General features: G+C 43.8%; 1 protein-coding gene across 1 annotated transcript in view; it reads left to right on the top strand.

Annotated features, from left to right (window-relative positions):
* Positions 1-20,313, top strand: part of LOC129702015 (nuclear protein AMMECR1-like) — a 108,845-nt gene that overhangs the window by 54,358 nt on the left and 34,174 nt on the right. The window contains 1 exon segment of the mRNA XM_055643502.1: positions 19,407-19,521. Within this exon segment, the coding sequence (XP_055499477.1) occupies positions 19,407-19,521 (115 nt within the window).

The following is a 20,313-nucleotide window of genomic DNA, read 5'->3' as shown; positions in this document are numbered from 1 at the left end:
GGTGCGGGGCTGAGACGCTCCCGTGTGGACGGCCCGGTGCGGGGCTGAGACGCTCCCGTGTGGACGGCCCGGTGCGGGGCTGAGACGCTCCCGTGTGGACGGCCCGGTGCGGGGCTGAGACGCTCCCGTGTGGACGGCCCGGTGCGGGGGTGAGACGCTCCCGTGTGGACGGCCCGGTGCGGGGCTGAGACGCTCCCGTGTGGACGGCCCGGTGCGGGGCTGAGACGCTCCCGTGTGGACGGCCCGGCTGAGACGCTCCCGTGTGGACGGCCCGGTGCGGGGCTGAGACGCTCCCGTGGGGGCGGCCCGGTGCGGGGCGGAGACGGTGCTCCGGTGGCTGAGGTGGCGTTCTGGCGGCGGCGACCTGAATCTGGGGCTCGGCTGCGGGCCAGTGGATGACATCATCGGTAGCTCGCGGGTAACAGGTTGATGCCTGTTTTCCGGAGCTCCCGTGGCAACAACTGCGTCCGCTGGACTGGACACGGCAGCTTCGACCACCCCTGGGCCGCGGAGCTTGAACCGCGGGACTGACATACCATCGCCCGGTGGGGTATCGCCTCAGCGCAGAGGGAGAAGAGGAGGGAAGAGACAGCAACCCTAAGACTTTTGCCTCCATCACAGTGAGGAGGTGCTTGGTGAACTCACTGTGGTGGATGTTAATTTGTGTTTATTGTATGATGTTTATTATTACATGTATGGCTGCAGGCAACGACATTTTGTTCAGACCAAAAGGTCTGAATGACAAATAAAGGATTCAATTCAATTCAATTACCACGAGTTTGATTTTTTTTAAACTCGTGAGTGCTCTTGGAATGCACTCATACTGTGGGACAGGGCTATTAAGCTAAACATGACTTGCATGCCGTATTTCAAGTTTCTAGGTTGTTTCATTGCCAAGCTATGCATTGAAAACACACATCCAGTTTAAATTCAATTTGGAATATTTTGGAGGACCAAGAAACAAGAAACATCATTCTGACAAAGGATCCTGAGCCAAAATGTTGTCTATCCATTCCCTCGACAGATGCCGCCTGGTCGCTTTTCATAAGTTCTAGGAGCAGAATTAGGCTATTTAAGCCCATCTCTGCCATTCAATCATGGTTGATCTATCTTTCCTTCTCAACCCCATTCTCCTGCCTGCTCCCCATAACCCCTGACACCCTTACCAATCAAGACAATAGGTGCAGGAGAAGGCCATTCGACCCTTCGAGTCAGCACCGTCATTCGATGTGATCATGGCTGATCATCCCCAATCAGTACCCCATTCCTGCCTTCTCCCCATATCCCCTGACTCCGCTATCTTTAAGAGCCCTATCTAGCTCTCTCTTGAAAGTTTCCAGAGAACTGGCCTCCACCGGCCTCTGAGGCAGAGAATTCCACACTCACAACTCTTTGTGTGGAAAAAGTGTTTCCTCATCTCTGTTCTAAATTCCCCTTATTCTTAAAATCTGTCAATCTCCACCTTTAAAATATCCATTGACTCCACAGATTCACCCCCCCCCCCCCCCCCCCCCCCCGACTAAAGAAATCCATCCTCATGTCCTTTCTAAAGACATATCCTTTTATTCTGAGGCTGTAGCCTCTGATCCTGGACTCTCCCACTAGTGGAAACATCCTCTCCTCGTTCACCCTATCCAGGCCTTTCACTATTCAGTAAATTTCAATTAAGTCCCCCGCATCCTTCTAAACTCCAGCGAGTACAGGCCCAGAGCTATCAAAGTCTCATCATATGTTAACTCACTCATTCCTGGGATCATTCTCATAAACCTCCTCTCCAACACCAGCACATCATTCTTCAGATATGGGGCCCAAAACTGTTCACAGTACTCCAACTGCGGTTAGACCAGTGCCTTATAAGGCCTCAACATTACATCACTGTTTTGTATTTTAGCCCTCTCAAAATAAATGATAGCATTGTATTTGACTTCCTTATTACCGAGTTGGTTCAAGGTTCAAGCCTATGCAGTTGCGCATGGCTCCACATCAATCTTGTGCTCTGCAATATCCTTTTATTTTCAACAAGGCGATGGCTGTCATTTTGAACGAAGACAAAGTGCCCCAATTTTAAAATAGCCAACTCGAAGGAAATCTCTGCTACGTATTTAAAAAAAAAACAGATCTGCTGTGTATCTTGTATAAAATGCTGCGTAGCCACCCAGCAAGCTGGCCCTGACAAGATATTCCAAACTTGCAACCGTGGGCATAAAGGAGAATTGAGACACCAAGCAAACTAACACTGCATCATGTGCAGTTCTCATCCAGCTCACACCACCTTCAGCACGGTGAAGATGGAGGTTATTGACTTGAGCAAACGTGGTGGAGTGGGCAAACTTGGCCCGGGGATACCAAAGTGAAGGTGGTCGAGAACATCAAGTTCCAAGGCATACATTTCACCAACAATTTATTATGGCCCAACCACACTGAAGCCACAGCCAAGATAACGCACCAGTGCCTCTACTCCCTCAGATGACTAAGGAAATTCTCCCAACAATTCTTACCAAACTCCTACAGGCTCCTTGTATCAGGTTGAGTCGGAGATTGGTTAGGAAACATTTCTTGCCCAAGACTGCAAGAAAATGCAGGGAGTTGTGGATGTAGCCCAGCCATCACACCCCCCAGCCTCCCGCCACAGTACACCCCCTCCACCCCCACTTCCATCTATATTACTAAAAGTCTGATCTTGACCGCTTTTGACCCACTGTGCTGCGATTTCCGAGAGAACGCCGCCACCTATGGTCGTCATTTTTGGCCACCTTGATCAGAGCCCCCCTCTGCCTTCCGGGACCGGACGATTTTTCTCATCGATGAAAAATCAGAGATATATTAATGTTTTTTAAACAATCACCATTCTCTCTGCTGCCCCCGCTGGCGGCAGGGAAGAGGGACTATAAAACCCGGAAGTGTAGGCCCTCACTCAGTCTCTGCCAGACCCAGGAAGCGAGTGGATCACGGCTCTAAGCTGCGAATAACACTGACTGCACGTCTACTCCACGGTGAGTCGCCTCGATGCGGCTGTAAGGTGGTTACTGCCCAATTGTTTGCCTCGCCTTTTTTTAAAGTTTGTGTTCACAAAATGAATTTTGGTTGTTAGTTGGCTGCAGCCTAATTGTTTGCCTTGGCTTGGCTTTTAAAATCGTTGCAACAGTTGGCTGCCAGCCCAATAATCCATTCGGCCCACAATGTCTATATACTAGCCCTCTGGAAGCCAGTACCTTCAGCCCGCAACACCCGTACTAGCACAAAAGAAAGCAACCCCCCCCACTGGCGAGCAATATTGGAATTGGTGGAGAGGTAGAATATTGCGTTGGTGACCAGCCCTCCCGTGTGATGCTTCGAGAAAGCAGCCAAAATAATCAAAGACCATTTTCACCTTGGTCATTTCCTCTTCCCTCTCCTGTAAAATCCAGAACATTGCCAAAGCTCGAAAGCACATACCACCAAATTCAAGAACATCTGCTTCCCTGCTGTCACCAGACTACTGAAGGTCACAAGAGTCTGAAATACACAACGTAAAGCGTAGTCCTAATCTCCCAAGCTACCTCGTTGTGGACCCAGCACTTTTTTTGTCACCTGCACTTTCTCTAACTGTAATGTAATAAACGGACACTATATTCACACAGGTAGACAAAAATGCTGGAGAAACTCAGCGGGTGAGGCAGCATCTATGGAGCGAAGGAAATGGGCAACGTTTCGGGCAGGCCCGAAACGTTCACCTATTTCTTTCGCTCCATAGATGCTGCCTCACCCGCTGAGTTTCTCCAGCATTTTTGTCAACCTTCGATTTTCCAGCATCTCCAGTTCCTTCTTTAACTATATTCACACAGCCATTTTTATCTTTTCATTGTGTGCTGTGCTTACGTAATGTTTGACTATACTCAGAATGATTTGACTGGATAACAAGAAGTTTTTCACTATTGCCACATACACATGGCAATAATAAACCCGTATCTTCATTTAAAATGTGCCACTGTTCTCTCATTGTCACTCAGTCTATATCCTGTGTAATGTAAACCTTCTATCCAATTCCAATGTGGAAGTACCTTCATCAGAAGGAATGTTTTGGTTCAGTGTTTTATCAATAAATTCTCAAAAATAATTGGAGATAGGCAGTAATGTCCATATCAGCCATGATCATATTTGAATGGCGGTGCTGGCTCGAAGGACCAATTGGCCTACTCCTGCACCTATTGTCTATTGTCTATCATAGAAAATTCTTATAGCTCTTTTAAAAAAAAAAAGGTTTCTCCAAGGAGTTCTTCCTAACCTATGAACTTCCATGAATATTTTTTGTGCTTTTACAATTATAGTAAATGTTTTTGACATTGAATGTCTCTTTCTAAAGCATTGGGACCATGCTGAGGTCATGAAATGTATTATAGGAACAAGGGTCTTTTTACTGTCATGTCAGCATTTTGATACAATGGATGTGGCTTTACTCGGGTGACAGTTCGGTCTAGGACTGCATTTCTCGCCTCTTGTCACCAGGCATCGCATCTGCAGTCGCAAATTCCCTTCCCAACAAAAGGAAAGGGTTGGCTTAACCAAAGGGACAAAAGATTGCATAGGTTAGAAGCTTTCAAAGAAGAAAAAAAAATAACTTTGAATTACTAAAATAGGGAAGGTGAAAGGGTGCATGCGGTTTATTGCATCCTTCAAACCACTACTTATGAAATCTTACTTAAAAATTAACATTAAAGTTGCAAACGCTGCAAAATCAGCGCTGGAAACACTCAGCAGGTCAGGCCGCATCTGTGACGAGAGAAACAGTTCATGTTTTGGGTCAAAGACGCTTCATCAGAACCGAGAAAGGGCAAATAAGTTTGTTCCTTTTTGGAGAAGGATGGGTAGGACAGGAGGAATATCTATCTGCAAAGAGGTGAGCTAAGGTTGGCACGGCGATAAGCTATTGATAGATTTATGAAGGCAATCAGAGGATACAAAGGGATGCATAAAGCTGCAAAATGCTGGTCTGAACTATAGGCCAGCAGATTGGGCAGTGAGTGTAGAGGATAAAACATGTTACAAATGCATAACATTATAAAATGGCCAGTTCTGATACAAGCAAAAAAAACAAGTGAACTGTAATTGTTAAATTTCTGTGGAGTAATTGCATGTTCCATCATTCTGCATTTGTAGAAAATAAAATCTCTTAAGCCTCTCCCTTAGTCTCTATTCGACCATTTGACATCACCCTATTGCCATCTGCTCCACACTAAAGTAAATGGTCATTCCCCATCCATTGTAGCTTAATCCTTAACTTTCAAAACATCGTTGAAATATTTGTGGATACAAGAAACGCCTCCTACCATTGTTCTCCAGAGAGGCTGCACGGTGCCGCAGCGGTAGAGGTGTTGCCTTACAGCGCCAGAGACCCGAGCTCCATCCTGACTACAGGTGCTGTCTGTGCAGAGTTTGTATGTTCCCCCTGTGACCTGCGTGGGTTTATTCCGGAGGTGCTCCCGGTTTCCTCCCACACTCCAAAGACAGGACAGGTTTGTAGGTTAATTGGCTTAGTAAAATTGTAAATTGTCCCCAATGTGTGTCGGATAGTGCTAAGTGTGCGGGGATCGCAAGTCGGTGCAGACTCGGTGGGCCGAAGGGCCTGTTTCCACGCTGAATCTCTAAACTAAACTAAACTAAAAAGATGCTGGTTGATCCGCTGGGTTCTCCAGGACTTTGTCTGAAATCCTGAGCTCTTTAAAAATGAGAACCACTTCCATCAGAGACCTTGTGAGCATTGGGAATATCTGCTTTGAACTACCACAATTTTCTTTCCCATCAAATTATAATGTCTTAAGTGCGAGGAAACCTGCTTTTTAATATAGCTTGTCATAGAAACATAGAAAAACATCGAAACATAGAAAAATAGGTGCAGAAGTAAGCCATTCGGCCCTTTGAGCCAGCACCACCATTCAATATGATTTCGGCTGATCATCAAAAATCGGTACCCCGTTACTGCCTTTTCCCCATATCCCTTGATCCTTTAGCCCTAAGAGCTAAATCTAATGGGCTTGTCCCACTTAGGCGACTTTTTAAGCGAGTGCAGGAGACTCTGCGCTCGCCACATGTTCGCTGGTGGTCTCTGGTGAGTCCCCTTCATGGTCGCCACAAATTTTCCAACATGTTGAAAATGTTTCTGCGACCAAAAATTGGTCGCCATGGAGAAAATTGAAAATCCAGTAGTGGTAGGTGCAGTGGTGGTGGGGTCGCCATGTAGTTGTGGGTAGGTAGTCGAGGTAGTAGTAGGTAGTTTTAGTTAATCGCCTTTGCTGACCGGGCATTTTAATTGGCTCATGGGGAAAAAAACCGTAAGCAGTAGTTTTCAGAACCAAGGATAACCGACCGATAATGTTAAATGCCCGCCAAACTTCACAGCTGTGTATCTCTGGCTTATTAAAAGTTGTGTGGTTTCTTAAAAGTGTTGCACTCCTTCTCCCCCCGCCCCCCTCTTTTAAAGGGTTTACCGAACACTGTGCTAGCCCTCTTAACCTTACTGTATGACCGTGACTTTGCACCGTGTGAATTTCAGACAGCGCTCCCCCCGCTTGCCCTGGTGTGCGTGCGTGTGTGTGTGTGTTTATTCTGTATCTAAACTAAATCTCAGTTTAAAAAATATTACAAATTGTTTATCTTTAAACTAAAATCTTTTTAAATGCCTTGAGCATATTGGTGGTTCACATGTTGATAAGCCACCAGTCAGTAGTGTTGCGGAACAAAGTGAATAAGACTGTACTCCCGTGTTTAGTATAATAATAATAATAATAATATATTTTATTGTCATTGCACATAAGCACAACGAGATTTGGTGTGCAGCTTCCATCCGATGTCATAACATAAATAACTAATAAAATTTGGATATAGATACCCCGAGAACATGGATTGTAAAAAGAACAGTAAAATAGTCAAAACAGTTCAAACAGACTAAAGTGCAGATGTGTCTGTGCGACGTGACCATCCGAGGGAGACAGTCCATGGGGATGGGGGGCACTCAGCAGGACCGGTTCAGAGCCGCTATAGCTCTGGGAATGAAGCTGTTCCTGAGTCTGGAGGTTCGGGCGTAGAAGGCCTTGTAACGTCTGCCGGAGGGAAGTAGTTCGAACAGTCCATTACAAGGGTGTGAGGAGTCTTTATGGATGCTGACGGCCTTCCTGAGGCACCGTGTGTGGTAGATGCCCTCCAAGTCTGGTAGCTGTGTCCCAATAATCTTCTGCGCTCTGTGGACGACGCGCTGAAGAGCTCTCCTCTCCGCCTCCGTGCAGCTGAAATACCACACAGAGATGCCATGCGTTAATATGCTCTCTGTGGTGCAGCAGTAGAACGCTGTCAGCAGCTGTTGGGGCAGACCAGTCTTTTTTAATGTTCTCAGGAAGAACAGACGTTGCTGTGCCTTCTTGACCAGCGCAGCGGTGTTGGTGGACCATGTGTGGTCCTCTGAAATGTGAGTGCCCAGAATCTTAAAGCTGGATACTCTCTCCACACTGTCCCCGTAAATGGAGATTGGGGCGTATTCTCCATTATGTGACCTCCTGAAGTCAATAATCAGCTCCTTGGTCTTGGAGGTGTTTAGTGACAAGTTGTTACGTGCGCACCAGTCCACCAGGTTCTGCACCTCCGCTTTGTATTTTGTTTCATCACCGTTGGTGATCACACCAAAGCAGTTTTCACTGACCCATTGTTAATGCTGGTTTTGATATTTGTCATGTCATGCTGACTCGATTTATAACGAACAGCTATAAAAGTGAGCATTTCCAGTTCCGGTTTGAAAACACTATGAAGAACAAGGCGCATGTGTTAAACTGAGTTCTTTTGTCAGCCCTATTCAAGAAAACTTGATTCAAACCATTGCTGCTAAAATCAATTCTTTATTCTGACAGCGCTGGATAATTCTTTAAACCTTCCAACACAGTTAGAAACTCTGGAGCAGGTCGAAAGAACTACTGACTTTGGTATAAATGTAACACATTATATAGGTAATAGACAAGGATGGTACAAAAGGAGTAGCAAACTATTAACAATCATTATGGTTTACCGTACATTTAACTTATTTGCATCAACCAATCAACTAAATCCTTTCCATTGATTGACAATATGTATAGTCACATGATTTTCCCTTTTCCGGCCCCTTTACAACCTTCTACCCCTCTGTGGTTTCTTCAACCTCTTTGTTCAAAATCATTTTATTTCAATAAAATAAAACCACAGATCTAAAACGAATTCTCAAAGAACACTTCTCAGAATATACACATCATACAGCAATCACACAACACATACACACAAAACATATTTTCACTTTTGGAGTTATTTCTAAAACTTCAGATTTAAACAAAGTCTTTAAACTTACAATCGTAATTAAACACAATACACTTCACAATTAATTTCCTTACAACTACATAGTTAAAATACAGTTACTTATGGATTACAAAGATTAAATATGAGTTTTGCCCCATTCTTACAAAGTGGTAAAGACTTAAGTTATTTCTAATCACACAATTCCCAACTCCAAGCACATAAAGGCCCCTAATTGTCACACTTGATTGCTTCTTCCCAAGCTCGGGTCTAATTTCATTCTGTATTAACCTCCCCCTTGCTCATCTCTGGAGGAAAGGAATGTAAGGCCTCTTCACTAAAAGCATTCCACACAACAAATTAAAGATTATCAAAACAGAGTTATTTCATCAGTTTTCTATAACCATAAGAAACCCTTTTGCAAAGGTCACACAACCATCACCCATGCCTTATCTTTTATCTCAACATAAATACATTTAAACAGCACAAACCATCTCACAGACTAGTATCTACCCTTGGTGCCTACAACCCAATATAGACTACCATAAATCCCCTTCATGGCACAGCCGAGCTCAGAGATGTGTCACAAAGGAAGAAGAATGGTGCCCATGTCCTGGAGAAAGATCCCATTAACAACCTCCATTCTAAACACCAACCTAAACCAAATACAACCTCTGACAGTTATAGCCGCTTCAAAGCAAATAAAGCTATGCGTATTTACATCAACATCTCCATGTTATAACAAGCCATCTGTTCTCCTTTGTGTGTGTGTGTGTGTGTGTGTGTGTTCTTTATTAATTTGTGGCCTATGTATCCAAGTCCTTCTCTTGCAACTTAACATAAGTTCCTTAAGAACTTATCATTTGAGCAATTTTATTGTATAATATTTCCTCACATGGGGCGGGAATGTTGGTAACCTTTGAATTGGATGTAATGGAAAACTTCTATAAAGGTTGAACCTAATTGAAATTATACTGTGATTCATGTGTTATTGATAGGATTTACAGAAAATGAAAACCCTAAGCCCTTTATTTGTTCTCTACTTGCAATATGAACAGGCTCTGCACCTGATTTTTGTGCACCAATAAGTGCTTTGCCTCTGTTGTTTAAACCTTGGGCTTAATTCTAGCATAATAAATCATTTTTCATTGCAGCATATCGTGGACCTTTAGCTGAAAAATATTGATGTGGTTCTGCAGTCTGATCATTAAGTAGGTTTTCAGTCAAATTTCAACTTGACTTTCATTTTGATCCAACTAATTGCAGAAAATATCTTCAGCTTGTACATTGGAGATGTATACTAAATGTTTTATTCATGTGTCCCCACTTAACATGTGCTTTTTGTAAAATTGAATTACTATTTTTAATTTCTGAAGCGAGCCAACTGTTTGGAGGGCTGTCAAGCAGGTCACTTGAGTCATTAAAAAAACATTTTCCACCATAATGACTAAAGTATGTTGCACTTTTAAAGATAGGTTCTAGTTACCATTTTGTTTTCCTATTGGGTGTGCTTTAAGGGCCTGTCCCACTTATGCAATTTTTATTTTTGGTGACTTGCCGGCACCCGCCACAGTCACAGCAGTTTGTCGAACATTTTCAACACGTTGAAAATCCAGCGGCATGTCGCAGGGTGACGCCTGTATGGTCGCGAGTAGTCGCCCAAAGAGTCGTACCTTTTTCTGGTCGCCGCTGGATTTTCAACCTGTTTTCGACAACCTGTTGCGACCATGACGGATGCCGGCAAGTCGCCGAAAAAAATTGCGTGTGTGGGACAGGGCCTTTGGCAATGAATAGCAACTAATGCTAAATACAGTCAAATATAGTTTAGTTTCGTTTTTTTTTTAGTTTAGAGATACTGCGCGCAGAAACAGGCACATCGGCCCACCGGGTCCGCGCTGACCAGGGATCCTGCACAGTAACGCTACTCCACACACACGCGCACACACACCAATTTTTAAACATACACCAAGCCAATTAACCTACATACCTGTACGTCTTTGGAGTGTGGGAGGAAACCGAAGATCTCGGAGAAAACCCGCGCAGGTCACGGGGAGAACGGACAAACTCCGTACAGACAGCACCCGTACTCAGGATCGAACCCGGATCTCCAGGTCTGTAAGGCAGCAACTCTACCGCTGCGCCACCGTGCCGGTATTATGGACCTCTTTATGTAATGGAATTCGGTCGTGGCGGACAGACGTACCGACCTTCACTGCCAGGCTGGGCCCTCACCAGGTCTGGCTGCTGACACCCCCCCCCCCATCTACTTTCAAGCCACATCTGCTGCTGCCACCGCCGGCCCTCACCGCTACCTGATGTTGGTTTAAACCAAAGGTAGATGCAAAATGCTGGAGCAACTCAGCGGGACAGGCAGCATCTCTGTAGAGAAGGAATGGGTGACGTTTCGGGTCAAGACCTTTCTTCAGTCCCGAAACATCACCCATTCCTTCTCTCCAGAGATGCTGCCTGTCCCGCTGAGTTACTCCAGCATTTTGTGTCTATATAATGTATTTACATTTGGATAATTGACTAGCAGCCAATATCTAACTGAGCTTTGGCTCATGTACTGTGCTGGAATATTGAAAGTAATGCAATTGTGTCCAAAATCATTTGTCTTGACCTTTGCAGTTAATTCATTCTGTGATTGTAATTGTAATGAGCATGAAACAATGTGGAGTAAACTGTACTTGGAGAAAACAGTGGAAAGTATTGGTTTTATGTTTTTCCTCATAACTCCTCCTTGCTTTCACCCGACATGCTTTAACTGTATTCCCTTCCTCTATCTGAAGTTTGCGGAGTGACTCTGCATCCAAAAGTGGCACATTATAGACCATTCACTTGCACTTTATGTGCAATGTGACGAATAAAACCGTATTGGATTGTATGTTGAGTAGGAAAATATTGCATTCAATGCCACGGCTGATAGATAAGCTGACTTGCTCAGCAGTGTCTCTACAGGGCAGCAAGGTGGCACAGCGGTAGAATTGCTGCCTTGTAATGACAGAAACCCATGTTCGATCCTGACTACAGGTGCTGTCTGTACAGAGTTTGTACCATCACCTGCGTGGGTGTGCTCCGGGATCTCCGGTATCCACCCACACTCCAAAGACGTGCAAGTTCGTCGGCTAATTGGCTTGGTATAATTGTAAATTATCCCTCGTGTGCGTAGGATAGTATTGATGTGCGGGGATCGTTGGTTGGTACGGACTCAGTGGGTCGAAGGGCCTGTTTCTGAGCAGCATCTTTGAACTAACTAAAGATGGAAAGCAGCACTTGAAAACGATTGCTATTTATAATTGTGTGTGTGTGTGTGTGCTCCTTCCTGGAACTTCATTAGTAATTTTGTATTTCACTCTTATCCTAAACGTGGAGCCAGCATTAAATCCTAAATCTTCACAACTACAATGAGGAGAAACACAAGGAGAAGATAGATGAATGAGCATATGAAAAGTCTTGATGACGTGTGTAATTGCAAGATCAATTGTTGTTGTAAAATTAATATTTTCCTCACATTTTCCTGCTTTTTAAAGTCTGTGACCGATCTCGCTCCTAAAATGTCTGATGGATGTATGAATGTTAAGATTGAACCGGCTTATTAGTGACAACGTTTAGGGCAGTACATTGGCGCATCTGCTGCAGCTGCTGCTTCCCAACACCAGAGACCCAGGTTAGATCCCAACCTCGGGTGCTGTTTGTGTGGAGTTTGTACGTGGAATTCTCTGCCACAGAATGCAGTGGAGGCCAATTCACTGGATGTTTTCAAGAAAGAGTTAGATTTAGCTCTCAGGGCAAAGGGATATGGGGAAAAAGCCAGAACAAGGTACTGATTTTGATCATATTGCACCAATTCTACAGCCATTGAAGGGCCGAATTGCCTACTCCTGCACCTATTTTCTATGTTCTCCCCGTGACCAGCATAGGTTTTCTCCAGGTGATCCGGTTTCCTTCCACATCTCAAAGACGTGTGGGTTTGTAGTTTAATTGGCTTGAAGGTTCCTGAAGAATCTGTAGTCATTTGTAAAAGATTGTTCTGAACTTATAATTTGATCACTTTTGCAGCCTGTTGGCTTTGTTGGTTTGATCCTTTTTCATAAATTTGGAATGAAGTGGCGAAGGGTATTGGGTTAATCTGCTGAATTTGATGTATATGCACCATAGTTCTGTGAGTAAATAGAGAATGTTTTTTTCATTTTAGTATTTGTTGAGTAGCCTGCTCATAGCTTGGAGTTGGGCTCTGTGCCTGCTTTTTGGCTTGAAGCGTTTGGAGAAAGGAATAGTCATCGGCTGCTGTCTCTTTTGAAAGAGAGCTTGACGATGACCAGTCTCCTGTTACCATTTTGCACGGCACCATTTATAGTTCAAATTTCATTCTGGAGTTCTGTTAATATTTTGTGCTGGCCCGCACAAAGCTGAGTATGAATTTTAAAGTGAAGCTTCTTCCACAGTTCAAAAAGTAAGATTGCGTTTTAAAAGGAATACTTGGTGAAAATCTGCAGTGTCTTTATTTTAAGTAAACTGCCTATTGTGCACATTTTGCTTGCTTCGTGCAAATTAAATTTGTTTTCGAGGCATCAAAATATCGATGCTCAATAATCTTGTCCATTGTAATTTCTGATATTCCATCAATTATAAATGCACCTCGATTTCTGCATGTTACAAAAGAAGACACAAAGTGCTGGAGTAACTCGGCGGGTCAGGCAGCATCTCCGGTGAAAAGGGAGTACGTGACGTTTCGGATCAGGATGAAACGTCACACATCCTTTTTCTCTCGAGATGCTGCCTGACCCGCTGAGTTACTCCAGCACTTTATGTCTATCTTTGGTATAAACCAACATCTGCAGTTCCTTGTTTCTACATTCCCCTGACATGCTTGCATACTGTAGAATTGGTGTAATTTTACAATGCAAATAATTTCAACTGTGGTGGAATATAACATCTTAATTTGGTGTTTTTTCAACAATGTGTGGATCTTTATTTGGAACTAGTGTACTTGGTCATCGCCTTTGTCCCTTCCGACAAGGCGTGCTTGGCCAGCTCCCCGGGAAGAAGCAGGCACACGGTGGTCTGAATCTCTCGGGAGCTGATGGCCGCCCGCTTGTTTTAATGCGCCAGGCGGGAAGCCTCGCCCGCGAAACACTCAAAATTATTGTTCATGAACGAGTTCATGATACCCATGGCCTTGGAGGAGAAGCCGGTATCCTGGTGAACCTGCTTCATCGCTTTGTAGATGTAGATGGCGTAACTCTCCTTCCTAGACCTCTTGCGCTTCTTGCCCCCTTTGCCTGCAGATTTCGGCAAAGCTTTCTTTGCGCCCTTCTTAGGAGCTGTTTTCGGTGGATCAGGCATTTCCTCGGTGGATTTCAAACACAGAAGTGCAACTCTTTTCATGTTAAATGCTGTGAGTAGAGGATGATCTACTTTTAAATGCCACTGCTAGTTATGGGTGATAGCGTGTCACATAGCCAAGAAATTTAAAGAGTGATGAAAAGTATCGTTTGGGGAAAAATAAGTTAGGGAGAATGGAAGGGAATGACACATCTTTTACAGATCACAGATGTTGCTCTGGATCCAGGCATTGAGTGAAAACCTGGGAATACATTTGAGCCAATTGTCAGTTTGTTTTTTACTTCCCTCTCTTGAATATTTTATTGTCTGTGGCAGTAAAAATTTAATCAGATTGAAGCTCAGTTAAAAACTGTCCTCCTAGCTTTTGTTCTGTAAAATTCCACAAGTGTTCAACTGTAAACATTGTCTATTAGTTATTACACTGGTTGTACAAAATGAGTATAATTCAGATAATTAAATTTAATCAGTACCACTCTGGACCAGCTGCTGTATGCATAATGTTCTCATTATGCTGTGAAGATGAATTTAAATGAACAAAAAAATGTTTTTGAGTAGTGCCAAATTGCTTCCACATGTATTGAGTGGCGAAATTAGTTTGGGTGATTTTAATTAAAAAGGGCAACATGCTAGTTTATACCAAGGCTAGACTCAAAATACTGGAATAACTCAGCGGGTCAGGCAGCGTCTTGGAAAGCATCTTATTTTCAGGCTGGGATCCAAAACATCATCCATCCATTTTCTCCAGAGATGCTGCTAGACCGTCTGATTTACTCCAGCATTTTGTCTATCTTTGGATTATTCTGACTTGGAACCTGTGCCTGGTCTCCTTGAGTGATATCATACAGATTCTGAGGTCTAGCCTATCTCTGCATCATAATTTTTATCAACATCTTAGGTCCTCCCTCTGCCTCCGGCACTCTAAAGAAAACAAGTTTGTCCAACTGATATCCTCCTATTTCAAGCAGCATCCTGGATAACTCTTCCACACCCTCTCCTTGGCTCCAAATAAGTGGAATCTCTTGGGAACAAAGAACTTTCCCCTCCCAATTCTGTTCATTCTGCTGTATCCCAAATGGATGCCACACATGTAGGCATGAAATGTTGTAAGTGGGAGGGATGTAGCGGGTCTTGAAGGATTTGAAGGTGCTGACTTTCATGACTTACAAATGAGCTCCTTATTGTGCAACCTGACAAAAGGGGCATTGGGCAATACTTTTACGGAAGTTTGGCAGAATATTTCTAGATTTTTATTTGTTTTTTTTTTAGTTTTAAAGATACAACGTGGAAACAGGCCCTTTGGCCCACCGGATCCGCGCCGACCAGCGATCCCTGCACATTAACACTATCCTACACCCGCTATGGACAATTTTTACATTTACCAAGCCAATTAACCTACAAACCTGTACGTCTTTGGAGTGTGGGAGGAAAACGAAGATCTCGGAGAAAACATGCGCAGGTCACGGGGAGAACGTACAAACTTCGTACAGACAGCACCCGTAGTCAGGATCGAACCCGGGGCTCCGGCGCTGCATTCGCTGTAAGGCAGCAATTCTACCGCTGCGCCACCGTGACCACCCCAAATTACTTCAAATTATTTTAGCGGTTTGAGGAAGAAGGTTTTGGGCAGTAAATTGGGATTGCTATTCTGTTTGTGGCTTGTCATTCCAAAGGATAAAGCTGAAATGTGGACACCCTAATGTTTGGCTGAAATGTGGACACCCTAATGTAATGGGGAGGTTCGGCGCCCAAGTCAGGGCGGCCCAGCCCGAGGCTGAAGACGGCACAATACTCACGTGAGGGTGGCTGGGACGGTGTTCTGGCGGCGGTGGCCTGAGTCCGGGGTTCGGCCGGGGGCCGGCAGCGGTTTCTGCAGGACTGGTGGGCGGCAGTTTCAACCACCCCGGGCCGCGGTGTTTGGGCCGCGGGACTGTTCTTAACATCGCCCGGGGGGGGGGGGGGGGGGTATCGCCCCAGCGCAGAGGGAGAAGAGGAGGGAAGAGACTGCGGACTTTTTGTGGGTGGACTCACTGTGGTGGATGTTAATGTGTGTTTATTGTTGTTTTATTGTATTGTATTATATGTATGACTGCTGCAATTTCGTTCAGACTAAGTCTGAATGACAATAAAAGGCTATCTATCTATCTATCTATTATACAGGATTGTTAAAAGGGAGACGATCCTTACTAATTAGCAATGATATCAAAACTTGGAATAAAGTGGCTATTGTGGTGAAAGGCCAGGAAAGCAACTTGATCGTCAAAATTCTATGAGCTGTGTGTTTTAAAGACTACATTTTCGATATTGAATATGAGAGGATCATTTTGATTGGTGATCATGAGTCTATTTCATTTGAATTGTTGCTCTGAGGTTAACTCAACAATTGTGCTGCTTTAGAAAATCAATTTCAATCCTAATCTTTAAACTATTTATGATCTGTTTGGATTTAGGGTTCAACTGAATATCAGAATTCTTAAGAGATTTGTTTGACATGGTACTGAATCTGTACACATTCTAGGCAAAAATATTACTTGGAGTTCAAAAGACAAAAGGCAAAATGGAATGTGCGGCATGATGGCGCAGCGGTAGAGTTACTGCCTTACAGCGCCGGAGTCCCGGGTTCAATCCCAAATAACGGTGCTGTCTGTACAGAGTTTGTACGTTCTCCCTGTGTCTGCGTGTTTTTTTTGTTGAGATCGTTGGTTTCCTCCCACACTCCAAAGACGTACAGGTTTGTAGGTTAATTGGCCTGGTATAAGTGTAAATTGTCCCTAGTGTGTGTAGGATAGTATTAATGTGCGGGAATTGCTGGTCGGTGCGGACTTGATGGGCCGAAGGGCCTGTTTCCGCGCTGTATCTCTTAAAACTAAACTTTAAAAAAACCCCACCTAAATTAGTAACTGGAATGTGTATTAGTCACTCTCCTGTCCACTGGTACAATAATGTCATCTGTATGCTATTAGACACTTAATAAAAAGGAATTTTCTGCGAAACCTTAAGATTACCATGCAGCCGCGAAAGGCTTTTTGAAGAGCTGTGAGACAAGTCCCCTCCGTTCCATCTGCAACAATACCTTCAGGGAGAGGGGCAAGCTAAGATGTGAAGTCTACTGACCTAATCTTAACATCATAGAGAAGATGCAATTGCCATCATTATCCTAATTCCAGTGTCTTGAAACACATTAAATTAATGTTCTGACAGTCAGAACTATGGACTTAAAATTCTAACAAAAGTCGTAAATTGATTTATTTTTATTAAACTGTTCCATGACCTTTGTGAAATATTTTCTTAGCCTTGCTGTTTCTGTCAAATCATTGATTTTATTTATATACAGCCCTGTTATTAATAGAACAAGGAACTGCAGATGCTGGTTTTTATACTAAAGATGGACACAAAGTGCTGGAGTAACTAAGTGGGTCGGGCAGCATCTCTGAAGAAGTGTCCCAACCTGAAACGTCGTCCATCCTTTTTCTCTAAAGATGCTGCCTGACCCGCTCAGTTAATCTGGCACTTTGTCTATTATTCATACATTGTGACTCTCCTGTATCTATGAAACTTGGCCAGAGCTACTTGGAGTCATAGAACATGGAAACAGGACCTTCGGCCCAACTTGCCCATGCCAACCAAGATACCCCGATGAATTTAAATATACTTAAATGGCTATCCAACACCCTCGCCAGAACAGAAATCAAGTCAGATGGCTATGCATTCCTCATCACCTCTACAAAAGCAATTTTACAAATTGGTCCCTCAGGTGTGTTATTTTGCAGAGAAGAATATGAGTATAGCCGCCTTAGCAATATTCTATCCGTTACAATAAATTACCTTTGTGTATTTCAATAAAACCCCACCATGAATTGCACAAACACATTGTCACGTGACTGTGATCTCAGCAACCAGCTTAATGCTCCACTATGCATTCCATAACTACCACCCATTGCATTTCAGATATTTTGCGGATTGCAGTAAGCATCATGATAGCATATTATACATCATATTATACATCATAATGTGCATATTATACATTTAATTGATTTTTATTGGACGATGTGTTCTATTTTGGCAAAGATTGGAAGTTTAAGCGATGAGAATGATAGCAATAGACTTCCAGCTGACACAATCTGGACTGACAGTCTTTTGGCACACAAAATGTGCGGCATCTAAGTGATACATTTTGGCAGGGCGAACATAATCAGCGGCATAATTCCAAAGTAGTAAGATTCTTAAATCTTTATAAAGCCTTGGTTGTATCATAACTTAAGGGCCTTGTCCCACTTACGCAATTTGTTTTCAGCGACTTGCCAGCACCCGTCATCGGGTAGCAGCAGGTCGCCGAAAATTTTCACAATGTTGAAAATCCAGCGGCGGCCAGAAAAAGGTACGACTCTCTGGGCCACTACGCACAGCCATACATGTCGCGGTCGCCGCTGGATTTTCAACATGTTTCGGCGACCTGCTTACGACTATGACGGGTGCCGGCAAGTCGCCAAACAAAATATCGTAAGTGGGACAGGCCCTTAAGGCAGCACAATGGCCAACCTAATAGAGTTGCTGCCTCACAGCGCCAGAGACCCGGATTTAAATGCGACTTCAGGTGCTGACCGTGTGGAGTTTACACGTTCTCCCAGTGACCATGTGGATTTTTTCCAGGTGCTCCACTTTCCCCCCCCACATTGCAAAATTCCCCCTAGTATGTAGAGAGTGGATGGAAAAGTGGGATAACATAGAATTCTTGTTTATTTATTGATTATTTTTGTTTATTAAATTATATATTTACTGTGTTTACAAACCTGTTATGCATTTCGGGACATATGACAATTAAACACTCTTGACTTTTATGACTGGTGTGGGCCTGAAGGGCCTGTGTCCATGTTCTATCAATGATTCCAAACTAGATTATTGCATCTAATTCTGGTTATTCTGGTAATTCTAGTAATTCTGGTTTTGGAAGGATATAAATGTCCTAGACAAAAATGCAGAATATATTTATTACAATTATTCCATGAATGAAGAATTTTACTTATGAAGACAAATGTGAGAATTGGGGGTAGTTCTGTTTGATAAGAAGAGGTCGAAGAAACTTGCATAGAGTTGATGAGCTAGGTGGCTGCCTTCTAATTTAGTGGGTGTGTGTTGCTAAAGCGGAGGTTATTGGTAAACTTGAAGGGTCTAGTTGACTATACTGGCTGACTTGTCTTGTTATGCAACAGACTTTAACGTAATCTATACAGGTCCACCACCGATTTTTCCAGCAACTGATGGTCGGGCTCCCTCCATTTTAATCCAGACAAAATCCCCCCTCACAGGAAGTCTCCACAGGAAATGTAGTGCCTAGGCTGGGTGAGGTGGCCGATCTAGACCTCATCGGGATTTTCGTGCCAATAGGCTGGTCGGATTTGCCCCCTGCGGCCGGGGCTCTGGAACTCCGGCCCGGCCTCGGAACTCCGAGTCGGCAGATCCGTTCCCATAGTTGACTTCCGCTGCCGACTTTGCGGGCCGGTAAAGGCAGTAGACAATAGGTGCAGGAGTAGGCCATTCGGCCCTTCGAGCCAGCACCGTCATTCAATGTGATCATGGCTGATCAGTACCCCGTTCCTGCCTTCTCCCCATTTCCCCCGACTCCGCTATCTTGGCCCTCCAAGGCCGTGATCTCTGTTGGACCAGCAAAACGGATCATCAGAAAAGGCTCTGGAACCAATGGTGCAGGAAAATCAGTGGTGGACCTGCGCATGAATTTGTAATGGTTTCAAAGAGTACTCTTATTTTTTCTCTTGCAGTGCCCTTAAAGACAGTCGCTTTCCCCCAATGACGAGGGAAGAGTTACCGCGACTTTTTTGCTCCGTGTCTCTTCTTACCAATTTTGAAGATGTTGGGGATTACTTAGATTGGGAGGCAAGTAATTTTATTGAACATTTCTTGCAAAATCTGACTCTTTTATAATTTGCCATCTGAAAATTAATGTAGAATTGCATTCTCCTGAGGTTGTGGCAGCAATTTCAATCATTGGTTCACTCAACCAGTATAATGGAAAAATTGGGGGATTTTGGCAAATAATTTGAAGCCACTGTAGCCCACCTGGGCAGAGTGGGGTGGGGGGTGGTGAGATAGGGGCCTGGTCTTGTACGGTGGGTGTTTAATTTTGAGTGTTTTAACATGTCATTTGTCCTTCTGTCCAGTACACAGTATTTCGTCCAAAGATCTTTTGTCTGGTGAGCACTTACTGCATACTCCAGACTGCAGTAGATTTTGCCGAGCTTTATTGCAGTGCACTGCTCTCAATTCATCTCTTTTGCAATCTTGGCCTTGCATTTTGGGCTGCCAAAATCACACTGTTGAAAGGTATGCCAAAGTAAGGATACAGGAGAAAGCCAGCTTGCACCCCACGTTCTAACTTTTTTATTGATCATCTTAAGATAATTCTTTTCTCCATGTCTCTTAATTCTTTACCCAATAATTATTTATCACAGCATAGAGTGTATATTTTTAATAATTTATCCTATCTTGGTTTTGAAATAAAAATAGAAAATAGGTGCAGGAGGAGGCCATTCGGCCCTTCGAGCCAGCACCGCCCTTGATCCAGATTGGGGTGGGGGGGGGGGGGGGGGTGTAGTGGAGAATTTCCCACTGCTTTCACTTCAGATTTATTACTAAAATTAATAACAATTGGTGAGGGAGCAAATTGTG

Source organism: Leucoraja erinacea, chromosome 12, assembly GCF_028641065.1.
Source record: "Leucoraja erinacea ecotype New England chromosome 12, Leri_hhj_1, whole genome shotgun sequence".
Taxonomy (NCBI): Eukaryota; Metazoa; Chordata; class Chondrichthyes; order Rajiformes; family Rajidae; genus Leucoraja; species Leucoraja erinaceus.
Note: the sequence above shows the minus strand (reverse complement) of the source record. Positions and strands in the feature narration are given on the sequence as shown.